Here is a 15,000-nt window from a genome sequence, read left to right as displayed (position 1 = left end):
TCATATATCTACAGTCTCTTACTAAGGATTTTGTATTGTAATATATTTTTCTGTTACCTTATTAACTATTACTTATTATTAAAATTAGTTAACAGAATTGATAATCTAACCAAAAGAGTTCCTGTTTTTTTTTTTAAGTCTGGCTGAACAACTGCAAAATAATCAACAAGAATTGGAAAATAATCATCTTCAGGATGGAATTAGTATCTCTGCTCCATGTCTTTGCTCGTTTTACTACAACAGCACATCCATAACAAGTGTTGTACCTTTTAAATAGCTATCGTTAACAACATCCTTCTCTCATCAACTCTCTTATTACTCACGCTATATAGTACGAAGAAGCGGCAGCCTTTATCTTGTCGCGTAAACGTTACAGCACAGTGAAATTCTTTCGTCACATATCCCAGCTTTGGCGGTTGGGGTCAGAACACAGGGTCAGTTATGATACAGCACCTCTGGAGCAGAGAAGGTTAAGGGCCTCGTTTAAGGGCCTTGAACCTCGATCCTCTGATCAACAACCCGGTGCCTTAACCGCTTGGACCACCGTAGTGTAGTAAGTGACTGGACGAAAATGTGTGTAAATGCTACACAAAGGTTTCTAATCCTATAAGTGCCTTTGCGCTTGTTTGCTTATTAAAGCACTTTAAACTCATCCGTTCCGTATGTTCTTCAGGATCAGCTCGGCTGTAAAGAGGCAACATTCTAGACTTCGCTTCATGTTCAGGAATCGAACGAAAACTCTCATGGCTCCGGTTATTAACTTTGGGAAGGCAAACGTTAGTCATGAAGTGTGTATTAGGTTATCGTGCCCCCCCAATCCACCTCCCAGGGGGGTAAGAACAGATGTCTGCTCAGCTTCAGTCTGGAGATTTTATTGGAGGCCTTGGAACGATGGGTCCTGCCTTTCTGACTGGTTTACTGCTGTGTGTGTGTGTGTGTGTGTGTGTGTGTGTGTGTGTGTGTGTGTGTGTGTGTGTGTGTGTGTGTGTGTGTGTGTGTGCGAGAGAGAGAGAAAGTGGTAAGAAGGAAGCACTGGATATTAAGATGTCTATTGGCTCTCTCTTTGCCACACACACACACACACACACACACACACACACACACACACACACACACACACACACACACACACACACACACACACACACAGTGCTATATTATATTGTGCATCGTTCGCATGTTGTAAGTATTCATACAAACAGAGGCAAAAGGGAAACACTAGCATCAATCACCCAGCTGTTTAGCTCAAAGGTACCGTGTCATATCCTCTAGGGCAAATACACTGTGTCCCAACTCTCTCCAGATGGCCTGATGTCGCAACTCGATAAACTGCAATTCAGGGAGTGAAACGTGTCTGTATTGTACGTTCCCCATGCACACGGGTGGCATTTATATCTAAGCCTGTGTCAACGCTTTAGAAGTAACACACCATTGAATAGGCAGGGCTGGATACACAGAGTCTGAATGTGGCTGTGCTCCAAGTGTAAAAGCTACGCATTTTGCCGTGTTGTACCAAACGACAAAGAAGCTAATCTCCAGCTCTTTATGAGCTTTGGGAGGTTTTACAATAAAGTGTGTCCTTTGGGTTTTGACTTAATCATTGTAACGAATAGCTCACAAACAATGAACAGATTTCCAATCGTGCATTTCGGTGCATTCTCGGTGCAATTTGTCGGTGTCGTGCACCGTTTTACAGACGACCCACCGATCAGGAATGACTAGCAGTAGAAACATTAGTCCAGGGCTTCCAGTCCTACAGGACTATCAGGTTCTTTCTTTATAGAACCTGTGCTCCTGAACTGACTTCAGATCCAGCATTGTGTCCTATGGATACACAGGATTGTTGCACTATACGTACCCTGGTCAGGTAGCTGTGTCTACTGTCACATAACAGTTAATGATATTTGGATGGTTTCTTATTTGAAGCTCGTCAGTATATTTGCTGAATCTAAACGGATGAATAGAATATTTTGGTTCATTTTTTTGTGTATTAGAGACACTAGTGTTCTGAGACCACCTAGGATGCTCAGAGGCTCTCTGCCGTTGTGGTTCAACCTAAAAAAAACATGTCAAAGGGACGAACGCACGGAAGTTCGGTTAGTTTAAAATGGGTTGAAACGGCATTCTTAATTAACCCTTTCTAGTCGACATTTGATTTATGCTGAACAAACAAAGGAGAAGTGCCAAACTTTAGATTGCCTCCGATAGGAACCAATCAATGATCTGCATTTCTGTATGTTTGTTACTCTTCGTTATCTGGCACAAATCAACTGAAGTGCTGCTCACGTGTGAATTTCGTTAGAGTATTATTACATACAACACTGTTAGGTTACTCTCTATGCCCACCACCGTGCTCTGAAAGCACCGTATCTGTCTCACATCTAACGAGTACACAGCAGCTTCAAGGACACTCTTCGCTCGATGGCTTTAAATGCACAGATTGTCAACAGCTCCTTTGTGAGTAACATGGATCAGTCAAAGCCTGTCCTGAGACACACAGACACACAGAGTGGAACAAGACAGAAAGCAGCTGTAGTAAACATTACAGAAACTGCATCATCGCTGTGGATATCTGCAGCTACATGTGGGTCCTAGATAGCTGGTTCATCTACAAAACTCTGTAGGACGACTACAGTTTTTGGAGACTGAAGTTAACTACATTTCGTTACACTGTTGATTTGCCTAATACAATCTGTTTACCCTGGAAGCTGTCTAGCTGCTAAGCCATTTTTAATTCTGGGCTTAAAACCCCATCGTTGGGAGGGTATAGAGCAGCTGGTGTTGTGTCAATATGTTCTACGGTGCGGGTTACGAGCGAGAGGGCACGGGAGGACTATCCCAAATTACACCTCCGTCAATCATGGCTTAAGTACATTACTGAAACATCTCCTGCCTGACGGTAACAAGTGAGTCCCAACTGGCTAATCAGACTACGTAATGTCTAATGGAGCACAAATCTCATATAAAGGGAAAGGATTCTTGCAGATTCTTCTCATGGGAAGGGACATTAGGTAATGGTCTGGGATTTGGGAGCAATGTTCCAGACCCATCCCAATTTGGGATAACCTCTTGACTAAAGTGCTGTAGCTAGGACTTACCAGATTTTATTTGATATTAAGGGGGAGTTATATTAGATGATTATCTGTCAACCGGGAAATGGTGCATCATATCCATGTTTCCTGACTCAGAGACAAATATACTGGGTAGTTTTCTGTTGCAGGTTAACACTAGTACTGGAAAATATACAACAAAAACAAGTTCTGTCTCTCTTCTGAGAAACGATATTTATAGTGGTATATGCGCATCTTTGGCTTGCTTTCTCGAGTGTTGTTGGTCACCTCTTAGCTAATAAGTCACGCAGCTTGGGTTGCCTTTCAACACCAGTGATCCGCACAGTGCAAGCTGATACCGCGACAATGTCCCGGACTCGACCTCCGTTTCGTCAGTGCTCGAGACCTCAGCAAACCAGCAAATAGGCCGGTGCGAGAACCAGCGAGACCACTACAGAGGATACCGATGAGATGGCAGGATTTTTTTGATGCATTCTTTCAAGCTGTAATTTGCTGTTAATCCAGACTCGAGCATCCCATTGTAAATGTTCAGCGGTAAAGGGGGTGAGTTTGCTTGTTAGCACAGCGGGGGCTCTGTAACAGCTGTGAATTTGCAGTGTGTCAGTGAACACACCAATTTACTCCCATACCCACCCATCAGGCACACGCAAGCTCCTGAGGATGAAACAAGAGAGAAACAATGTTCTTGTCTGCGCAGACTAGACTGCCCAGGGGTAATTATGAGGAAGCCACAGTGATAAAATTGGTATAATTAGTGCGTTGGGTCAGCAGGTGGCCTTGTTCAAAACTAGAGGAACTTCCTGCATCTTGTTCTAGGTCACCCTAGACAGATAATTTGAAAGATAGAGATAGAAGTGACTGTCCTGAGACCAAACAGAGGTGAGGTCTTCAAACCCTTGTACTTGTACTTAAGGAACTCTTATAATAGTATTAGGGCTGGGCGATAAAACAATAACGATATGTATCGCGATAGACACGTGATCGATAGCAATAAAAAATGTGTTCGATAAAACGTTCGATATTTTTTATTCTTCGTCAGAAGAAAACAGAGGTTGCGAACCGTTTGGTTGCATTAACAAAAGGCACTCACTCTCTGGTAACCTAGCAACGTAGGGAGTGACATGCTAACAGCCAATCATGTAACAGTTTCGGTTTGGTTGCGCCATATCGTCGTCTCGTGCTGGTCTGCTGGAACCGGCGACTGATGAGCAGAAAATGAGCCGCAGCGAGCGAGGAAATTGTAAATAAAAGAGAAAAAGTCGGCGCGCCAGTATGGCAGTTTTTTGTATATTATAAGTCTGACCGTAGTCACACCAACGTCGTCTTTTTTGTGTTTTATATTACAGATTTATCTCGGTCCACCTCAGTTTTATTTCTGTTTCCGAAACACTGCACATATTTTAAAACACTTTATTCACCAGAAGCTGAACAGCTAGTGAACTTCCTCGCACTAAACTTGCACTAAATTCTCAGGTTTCTCTGTTTATATTTAACACTTTGCACTATTTTATTACACTTTATTAAGCATTTCTTACATTTTGCACCTTAAATGTTAAGAGATCATAGTTAAGTGTTCATTGTGACTTTAGACTTATGTTTACATTATAATTATTGGAGTTTTCCTGGTTGTTGACATTTCTGTCTTAATAACTGAGGGGATTCTGATCAGAGGAAGGTGAAGTTTAAAATAAAAAGGTTTAAATGTGATATATTTTTCTCCTGGTCCTTATTTTAAATGGGTCATAAAAAATATCAATAATTATCGATATCGACCGATATGAAACACTGATATCGTGATACAGTTTTCAGCTATATCGCCCAGCCCTAAATAGTATCATGAAGTCTGATTGATGTAAAGTTGTCTAATCCATCGCTCTCAGGCCCCTGAGTTTTCTGACACACTGTCTATAATGCTAGCTGTGATGCCCTAGATTAGAAAAAAAAATATGTTTTGCCTAGAATTCTCTAACTCTTTTATCCGATTGTTTTGACACAAGGGGATATCTTGGGTCACTGAGATTTGACTTAACACTGGATAAAATGGAGTTACATCGATGCAGGACACGTCCCCAGGCTTCTGACAAACCGGAATGAGGCCAGTGTCTCATTAAGCAACTCGCATAAGAAGAAAAATCACCTCCGGTGATTCCGTATAAATAAACTTGGGGGAGGGGGGGAGGGGGGCATTATATAAGAAGATACATGTGTACGTACTCGAAGGCCGCTACGGCCAGACTGTGTGGAGTTTGATAGGGACCGATCCACAAGCAAACGTGAAAGTAGTGATTATGTGGCAGGTCCCAAAATATCCTTCTTTCGTGTGGATTATAGCCACTGAATGCAGAATTTCTTCGGAAGAAAAGAATTTGGATGAAAGCGTCTCTGAAACACTAGTCAGCGGAGCAGGGTGAGATTAAAGCGGCTTCTTATTAAAGGACACGTCGCGTCAGACACGTTTCGATTGACGTATGCTTTGCGACGACTTCTGCCTAACTATTGTTTATGAATTTAAAACAGGAAGCACCTTTCTTTCCAATGATCTGTTCATTGAAGTCATATGGATGAGTCATAAAGCAAAAATAGGTCGTATTTGTGAGACGATCCGCTACTTCGTCGGAGATAAAAAGAGAAAACTAACAACACAGGTCTTTAGGGGAAAGACTCCAGCCCTGGGGGTGATTCATGATGAAGATCAGAAGGCAAAAATTAGCCCTGATGTAAATCTTTAGCTGTCTTGAAGCCGTTACTGGTCTTCGATCTGTGGGTGATGAAGAAAACCCAGCGATGATATCCTCGTCCAGAGTAAAATGTTTACTCGATTGAAATCCTTGTATCAGATATACTTCTATCTGATTTAAAAAAGCAGATTTTTATAATGCAAACCCAGCCTCAAGGAAATGCTAATCTGACCTAGTTCAGTGTTCCTCGCTAAAGCTGCTCAGCCTCAGAGATGCCTTGTATCCAGAGATGACTAATGTCAAATCGCTGTTTCTTTGCTCGAGAAGGCTTTCTACACATCCGGTAAAAACCACGATTTAACTTCCTACACAACATTTGCAGACATATTCCTGACAGATCTGCTATACCTCGGGAGCAAGCTGTCTGTTTTAAAGCTCGAGCATTAGATCGTGCGGGGACGAAATGCTCGCTTACAGGATACCAGCGATTCTGGATCCTCCGCTGTTTTAGCAAGCGCACCATCACTGAAATCTAGGCCACAGCCCAAGGTGTTGCACGTGACTTTATTCCTGGCTCTTTGCCGTTTCGGTGACCGATTCATTGATTTCTGATGATAACGCCTGAGTCCACATGCCAAGATCGATGTGAATGTCCCACTGGCTCTCTGCATATATTCGTTGTTGGGGACACGATGTTTGGTGGAATACGCAGCTCAAATCCCTCATCACATCCAGCACTAATTAATGCTTGACAACTGCTTCTGTTGTGATGAACTAAGGAAAGATCCTATAGTAACCGGCCGTCTCTTGGGTAAACAGTGAGTACAGCTGAGGCTGATACCCTACCCTGCTCGTCATCTGACAAACAAGAACAATCTGCACTCTGGGTTGTGTAATATAGCAGCAACGACTCAGAAAGGTGGTCAGTTTGAACTATGCGGGACTGAAATATTTATTTGTTTGATTACTTTTATCTGCTTGAGGTCACGGTAGCACCATGGTTAAGAAAGTCAGTCTAAACTTTAATCAGGACATTCCCAACCCAACCATGAGATACAGGCTCTCCCTCCAGCAGGTCCTTGAGGACTCTAAGGTGTTACCAGACTGTGAGGTCCTTACAATATCACAGAGAAATAGGCCAAGCAACCCTGTAGAGGAACATCGTTTTCCGCCACCTGTACTAGGGACCTTGTTCTTTTGGTGGCTTCTTACAGCTTGAGGTGACATCCGAAGGACCAGAGACTTTTGTATGAAACTTGAGCTCCTTCTTCACCACCACAAACCATTACAGTAACTAGAACACTGCTACTGCTGACCTGAACGATTAAGGTCTTTACCTGTCATGACTTTCAGTCAGTCCTAATCATTTGGACTAAGTGAAATAAGGGAAGAACATACGCTTTGGTGCTTGTGTAGTAGCAGAGGCAGACAAGCTAAAAGAGACCATAACAAACATCTGACCTCTTCAGACTTCAAAGTGGTCGTAAATGTCAACTTCACGAAGAGACCACACCTCAGTGCTACTCTCTAAAGTCTCCATGTACAAAAACAACCACAACTGACACAATAAACCCTAAACTCACTCTGAGTTGTGACTAATATTGGTGTAATATTTTGAGATCGTGCTATGCTTCAAGGCCATGATTTTAGAGATTTTGGATATATGGATCATGATTTGGTCGATTTAAAGGTGGGGTCTCTGTTGTTTGAGAAATGCTTCAGAAAACTGCGTTGGGCCGCCAAACAAAACAAAAACAAAACTAACGTGTAGCCAATGAGCAGAAAGAGGCGGAGCTTGTCAATATGGGCGGAGAGAGTGTTCGGTGCACATGTGTGACATTAGCAGAAAGCGGTTTTAACATTGACATGGAGGATAAAAACAAAGAAAGTGAAGAAAGGAATACGATAAGGCAAGAAGTAGGACGTGTTCATATAGGATCAGCTTTCCAGCGCTGGAGAGAGCTGAAGGAGCAGGAAGGCCTGCGATGCAACGCTGAGGTTGCTTTTTTCCTTCTCGATAGGTGAGTAACGTTGGTTTTGCTTTGTTAAACTAATATATGCCTTTGTCCTTTACATGATTATGCTTGTGTGTCATTTTTGCTTGTTTGTTTATCTGCAATCGTATTGTTCTTCCCTTCAGCTATGATAAAGACACATTTCTTTCCATTAGTTGCCTGGGTTACGTATGTATGTGTGGGCGGAGCTATCGATACAGGGGTGGGACCCGTTTGGGTTAGGGGCGTGTTTGTTTTGGTGATTTGAAATGTCAACACTGGCTTTCAAATAACGGAGATCCCACCTTTAAGGTTCACGTCTTGTGATTTTTTTTTTGTATCAGTATGCTCCTGTCTGCAGAGTTTGAGATGGGTGAGGTGTGAGTCTGTGTGTGAGTCTGTGTGTGTGTGTGTGTGTGTGTGTGTGTGTGTGTGTGTGTGTGTGTGTGTGTGTGTGTGTGTGTGTGTGTGTGTGTGTGCTGACAATAGCACTGTTCTTACTAACAGGATTAGAGGGCTCAGTGGTGCTGTACTGGAAATGTAAATATAAATATATATAAGCCTACTAATGCTTACCACAAATACAGACTGGCCTACATCACGGTAATGAGAAGGAATATTGGGAAGGTCTTTATGTTTAGATTTCGCTATCCTGCATTTCAGATCAACAAACTGAACAGACAACAACAACAACAACAACACACACAAAGCTGCTCTTGTCACTGCTGCTGATCCTCGCACATGGCGTCTTATAACCGTTGCTTTGATGGTAGCAAATGAGCATCACTTGTAATAATCACTTAATCACAGCACTGAGCTCAGCTATCTGCGCTTTCACGTACCGAGCACTTAATCTGTTTGAATTGAACCCTGTATGTGTGTGTATGCGCGCTGGTCTGGTCTGAGATCATCGTAAAATAGACTCAAAAGGACACAAACACACTCTATAGAAAGTTTCGACCTTTGATTATCCTCAATGTGATACTGTACACTGAATATTTAAACATGTCAGGAACATTATCTAATATATGATGATTTCATATTTATAACATAACACAAACTTGCCGAAGGATTCTCGATGTTTTCGCAGTGCTATATCTCTGACCGAGTGAATTTTGTGAGCATGTCCTGATGTGATCTGTTCCCTCCTGTCTGGATGGAAGCGCAGGAAGCGACAGTTTGGTTCGTGTGAGAAAGTCAAAGGCGTGAGAGCGTTAGGATGTCCCTTACCTTCCACGCTGTCTGAGCAGGACGTTCCTATGCCTGTGTCGGCGCTGTCGGAGGCGGCGCTGTGACGCCTGGCTCGGTTACTGCTGTTGATGGAGGACGAGCCGTGCCATGCTGACTCACAGCCTGGCACCCACCCAGGAGAGGACGTGCTGGAACCTGGACATCGAAACCAGTGGACACGGTCACCACAGAAACACACAGTGTACAGCACATTGAGTTAAAAGGTGTTTAGAACACACGTGTATGGAGACTTGCATAATCCTGAGCCCTGTGCATCAATGGTATAATGATTCAGACTCTGAAAAGCTAAACACATTCACATATGCACACCACAACTCTCTCTCTCTCTCTCTCTCTCTCTGTGTCTCTGTGTGTGTGTGTCTCTGTCTCTTTCTCTCTCTCACACCTCTGTCTCTCTCCCTCATGTCTCTCTCCTTCATCTCTCTCTCTCTCTCTCTTGCAAGCCTTTGTCTCTCTCCCTCATGTCTCTCTGTCTCTCTCCGTCTCCCTCTTTCATGTCTCTTTCTCCCCCATGTCTCTCTCTCACCTGTCTCTCTCCCCATGTCTCTCTCCCCATGTCTCTCTCTCTCGCCTCTGTCTCTCTCCCCATGTCTCTCTCTCTCTCGCCTCTGTCTCTCTCCCCATGTCTCTCTCTCTCTCTCTCGCCTGTCTCTCTCCCCATGTCTCTCTCTCTCGCCTCTCTCTCTTTCCCCATGTCTCTCTCTCTGTCTCTCGCCTCTGTCTCTCTCCCCGTCTCTCTCTCTCTCTCTCGCCTCTGTCTCTCTCCCCATGTCTCTCTCTCTCCCCATGTCTCTCTCTCTCTCCCCCCATGTCTCTCTCTCTCTCTCCATCTCTCTCTCTCTCTCACTCCCCATGTCTGCCCCCCCTCTCTCACTTGTTTCTCTCCCCATGTCTCTCTCTCTCGCTTGTCTCTCTCTCTCTCTCTCTCTCTCTCTCTCACTCTCTCTCTCTCTCTCTCTCTCTCTCTCTCTCTCTTCCCCCTTCCTCATACAATCACAAAACAAGGCCAAGTGCACGTGAGTAACACCAAACCAAAATTCCAGGGTGTATTGTGTGTAGACACGTCATTAAGGTGGCCAGGAGGGAACTCGGCCTCTGTTACAGCTGCAGTATTGACGTTAACTGCGTAATGTTATTATTAACTCCACACAGCGGTATACCAAGTTTAAAAAGCTGTAGTGGGCAAAAACCACTTGAATGAACCTCATATAAGACCAAGATGAAAAAATAAATAAGCAGGAAATTTAGACACACCAAGTGAAGTTTTAAGTGTTCGAATATGTTCTGTTCGGACACAAGCATGGACACGGGACGACAATGGTAGTGTTTAGGCGGAAGATTTTTCTTGATTTCATTAGCAAATTCGACATCAGATGTCACCTCTGTACTTATCGAAATAAAATGCCAAAACCTCAGAGAAAGCAATGAGAAACGTTAGAGGATTGTAGGAAGTCTGGATCTGGAGTGACGTGAGAGAGTGGGGAAATGATCGAACGTTAATCATCAAATCTATCGCTTCTGTTTTGTCTCGTTTCCTTTTATGTGCTTTGATTGCTGTCGTCTTTTCTCCTCGGTCGCTTCTGTTCACCTCGGGATTTATGTGTCTACAGCTGATTGTACAGATAAACACAGATTCACCACGAAAATTAATTCAAAATGATCACGTCTAAGTGCTTGACTTGAACCCCTGGCTGCTCTGCTAATTGACAAGTTTGAACGCATCGGCTACAGCTACCTCATGCGAGGAGTGTCGCGGGCGATAGTAAAGCAGGCTACGGCATGTTTGTGCAGTATATTATGCATACTTCAGATATCTTTTATCGTATTACTTATGACTCGTTCGGATGGTGATGATACGGGACAGCGACTTGGCAGGAACGCATCGTTCTTATCCACTTTGAGTTACATCTAATGTCTAAGAAACCAGCTGGTTTCTGTTATTATGTTCCTAAGAGCAGCTATAAACAGTCATTCCTTCTTCTCACCAGCTTCTCTTTTGTTCTCTGTTCTGTTAATAAGACTTGTTACTGAACCACTGAAAAGAACAGCAATCTTTAACTGTGAGGGATACAAGGTGCTGAAACTGGAGACTCCTTCTTTAAAAGTAAAAAGCCTTGAAAACAGAAAAACTTTGGATTGCGAAGAATCTGCAAGAACAAACCATGATATAAAACTCCCAACACCATACAATCTGTATTAAGGACTACATAAGATCATGGTTGTTGTATTTCAGTCTTTATCTTGGAACCAATTCATGAAAATCAGTACTGAGATCTGAGAGAAGATAAAGTGTGGTGTGTGTGTGTGTGTGTGTGTGTGTGTGTGTGTGTGTGTGTGTGTGTGTGTGTGTGTGTGTATGACGAGTGTGATAATGCTGGGTCTAGTTTATCGGATATGAACAGATTCACATGTACGTCGTTAAAACAAAAATTTGGGTATTCATGGAAATCCCAGAGAAAAAAATTCTCCACATTCTTCTGAACGTGTGTAAATTTATAAGAAGACTAACGAACATAAACCTTGACTTGATCCTATGATGAAATCTAAACTCACTCACGCACTCATTTTCTACCGCTTATCCGAACTACCTCGGGTCACGGGGAGCCTGTGCCTATCTCAGGCGTCATCGGGCATCAGAGCAGGGTACACCCTTGACGGAGTGCCAACCCATCACAGGGCACACACACACACACATACTCATTCACTCACACACTACGGACAATTTTCCAGAGATGCCAATCAACCTACCATGCATGTCTTTGGACCGGGGGAGGAAACCAGAGAACCCGGAGGAAACCCCCGAGGCACGGGGAGAACATGCAAACTCCACACACACAAGGTGGAGGCGGGAATCGAACCCCAACCCTGGAGGTGTGAGGCGAGCGTGCTAACCACTAAGCCACCGTGTCCCCTGAAATCTAAACTGTTTATTCTTTATGATGTTTTGTGGACACTTTTATCCAGAGCGATTTAAAGAAGAATCCAAAAATACATCCCTGATACTAGCTCACTCGGTCAGGGATTCCCATCGAGCACATTTCATAATTAACAGGGAATTTTATATTACTGGCATTAACTAAGGGATACAATTCTGTAAATATTTATATAGATAGAACTATATAGGTATAATTAAGTTTGACTATTGTGCAGTTCTATCTATAAAAATGTTTGCCTATGTGTTTATACCCACACATCGTTTTACAATAAATAAATCACCTCGACTGCGATTGTGTTTGTAGCTTGCACCAAATTATAAATAAATAAGGAATAAGTACATTTTTTACTGGAACAAAAGTGTGTTAAATTAACTTCTTTCTGAATTTACCACCATCACTCATTTCGTGCTCCAGCTGCCAGTGCCCTTGACCTTTTATGGAGTTTTGTGGGAGGGGCTACATGTTAATAAGCTTTACTAAAACTTTACTAAAAGATTGATAAATGATGTTCAGATAAATATGATGACTATCCTCAAAGGACAGATGGGTGACTAAAGAAAAACAGAGAAGTCCAGCTTTAGAGAAGTCCATGCTGAGAAACATGAGATTACGTAACATATTTACACCTTATGAAACCTCAATAATTCAAAAACAAGCATCTTATATGTTCAGCTAGTGAAGAAACTGGGTGTTTAAAGCTCTATATATATAAACTGACTTATTTATTACAATCGCCTTTGCGATTGTGTTTGTAGCTTGCACCGAATTCTAAGTGAATTTCACTGTAAAGACTGCTTTCATTTCTTTGTACTTAATATAGTGACAATAATATATATATATATATATATATATATATATATATATATATATATATATATATATACATACACACATACATACACACACACACACACAGGGCGATAAACTATATATACATGTAACTATAGATAGATAGATAGATAGATAGATAGATAGATAGATAGATAGATAGATAGATAGATAGATAGATATTGTATAATATCTAATCAAACCATATTTGTTAAAAAACAGTTTTATTTAAGTTTTAGCTCAGAGGGTCATTACACTGTAATAACTCAGCAGAGGAAGTGAAGATGAGGATGAGGAGAAGATTTATGCAACGTTCGCGTTAAATATTGCGCAATGTTCAGCTAGTCTGCGTCTTAACACGATAAAGTGATATTAAACCCTAAATCTATGTAAAAGTGTGTATAAATGTCGCTGACCTGAGACGAACACCAAAGAGCCAGAACATGACCCAGCTAACCGTGAGCTATGAGCTAACAAGCTAATTGTCCATCCGTATTAACTACTGATCATATTTTTGATAGATATCTCAGGCGTGTCAGTGAATGGTTGATGTCAGATTTAGGGTTTGTTACAGCGTCAAATAGAGTTAAGGTGGGTTTAGAAGCCCAGGTTTGTTCGAATAAAGAGTGAAAAACGCCTCGTTAGCTCAGGTGGCTAACAATAAGATGCCGTTAGACTCACACTGAGATTCCGCAGGGTAACGGTCAAGGCACGAGCGAGACGAATCACAATATTTTACCGTGTTAAACCCTAAAGTACCACATGTCCTGGGACCTACCTGCTTTATAGATATCCAGGCCATCATCCAAATCGTTTCTGCTCCACATCTCGGTGGATTTCATGCGCTATTTAAATCTTAATGTCGAAGGAGTTTCCAGAATGAACCGATTCCTCAAAAAAAAAAAAAAAAAAAAAGAAGTAGCCCGATATTAGAGATTAGGAAGAAATTCTTCGGATTTTTTTTTCTTCTACCTGTAATCCATGTTTATGGAAAAAATAAGCAGGTTTTAAATATAAAAAAGAAATCTGTATTTCTATTTGACACGATTCCTGAATCGGGTCACGTTCATCTCGTACACGAAGCAGCGCTGAACTACAGCACGGCCGACTCGCTGTGCCGACTCGATGTGCCAAGACGGTGGCCGCGTCCCAAACGCATCCTCGAGGTAGACAAAGTGCACTAGGTGAGCACAGAGAACACGATGTCGAGCCCTATGTAGTGCGCATGTGTAGAAGGTGTACAGACGTTTAGAACGCGACCTCGTGCTGTTGCGTATCCAGGCTGTGAATGGCAGCAATCACAGCTGCTAACTCCGCCTACTCAAACGACACATGCACCACGAAAGCGGCTCAAATTACTGTATTTCGGCTCCTTTTCCTTCATTCTGACACGGTTCAGTTCTGACTCCCGTTTTGGAGATATTAATCCGTGATACACGCACGCGCACGCGAACCGAACAGAACAGAACAGAACAGACTCTAACGATACGTGTCGATTCCGTTTTGGCGCGAATCCACTCAGTTCATTTAACTCGAATCTCTTGAGATGAACTGAATCAAGTTAGTTCACTCAAATCTCCTGGGATGAATCGAATCATTTAAGTACATAAATTTCCATCTCTAGTCTTGGAAAAACCCAGAAGTCCTGGACATTTGAATGTTTTTCACACATGTTTCAGGTGCCAGCTGAAGTGAAACGGATGTGTTAAAGGAAGGGAAACACTCAATTGTACAGGAACAGCAGCAGGGTTAGGAAAATGTGTTGGAGTTCAAATGACAGCAAGGAAGCTTATAAGACGGATGGACCTCTTGACAGTTTAATGGACTGCCTGGACAATTTTGGGTCCCTTTTACATGCCCTCCTTTCACAACACTGGCTTAATGCTCCTTGGAATAGATATAAGTGAGGATTTACACCGTTCATGGAGAAGGGAGGAAAGAAGATGGCACGGTTCCAGGGTTCTTCTTTCAGTCCTAAGCTTGGCAGTCTGACCATCTGAGTGGTTTCACATGATGTTCCTGTAACTCTATTTCCTTCCAACCCCCAAAACATGCCGGTGGGCCCTAAGGTGTGAAAAAGTGTGTAAATGTTCGCACGCCCAACCCAGGACGTACTTCTTCATCACACCAAGTGATCCACCACCAAACTGACCGGCTGACTGAAGTAGAATAATAAAGAAGAGACGTCTGCTGTGTTAAACACCTCAGAGCAGTTTCTAGGCTGATGGTTGATATTTAGAGA

The 15,000-nt window shown here is 42.6% G+C and overlaps 1 protein-coding gene across 3 annotated transcripts in view; it reads right to left on the bottom strand.

The window, feature by feature from the left end:
* cep85l (centrosomal protein 85, like) overlaps window positions 1-15,000 on the bottom strand; it is a 58,677-nt gene that overhangs the window by 35,178 nt on the left and 8,499 nt on the right. For 2 of the 3 annotated variants that reach the window (XR_007138179.1, XM_027155431.2), the window contains exons 1-2: window positions 13,537-13,884; window positions 8,974-9,129 (exon numbers count right to left, since the gene is read on the bottom strand). Coding sequence is in view for 2 of the 3 variants with exons in the window: in XM_027155431.2 (XP_027011232.1) it covers window positions 8,974-9,129; window positions 13,537-13,600 (220 nt within the window). In the remaining variant the exon portion in view is untranslated. Of the gene's footprint in view, window positions 1-8,973; window positions 9,130-13,536; window positions 13,885-15,000 lie in introns of those variants that run through there. The other variant, XM_027155432.2, reaches the window with a different exon arrangement.

This window comes from Tachysurus fulvidraco, chromosome 16 (assembly GCF_022655615.1).
Source record: "Tachysurus fulvidraco isolate hzauxx_2018 chromosome 16, HZAU_PFXX_2.0, whole genome shotgun sequence".
In the NCBI taxonomy this organism is placed as follows: domain Eukaryota; kingdom Metazoa; phylum Chordata; class Actinopteri; order Siluriformes; family Bagridae; genus Tachysurus; species Tachysurus fulvidraco.
Note: the sequence above shows the minus strand (reverse complement) of the source record. Positions and strands in the feature narration are given on the sequence as shown.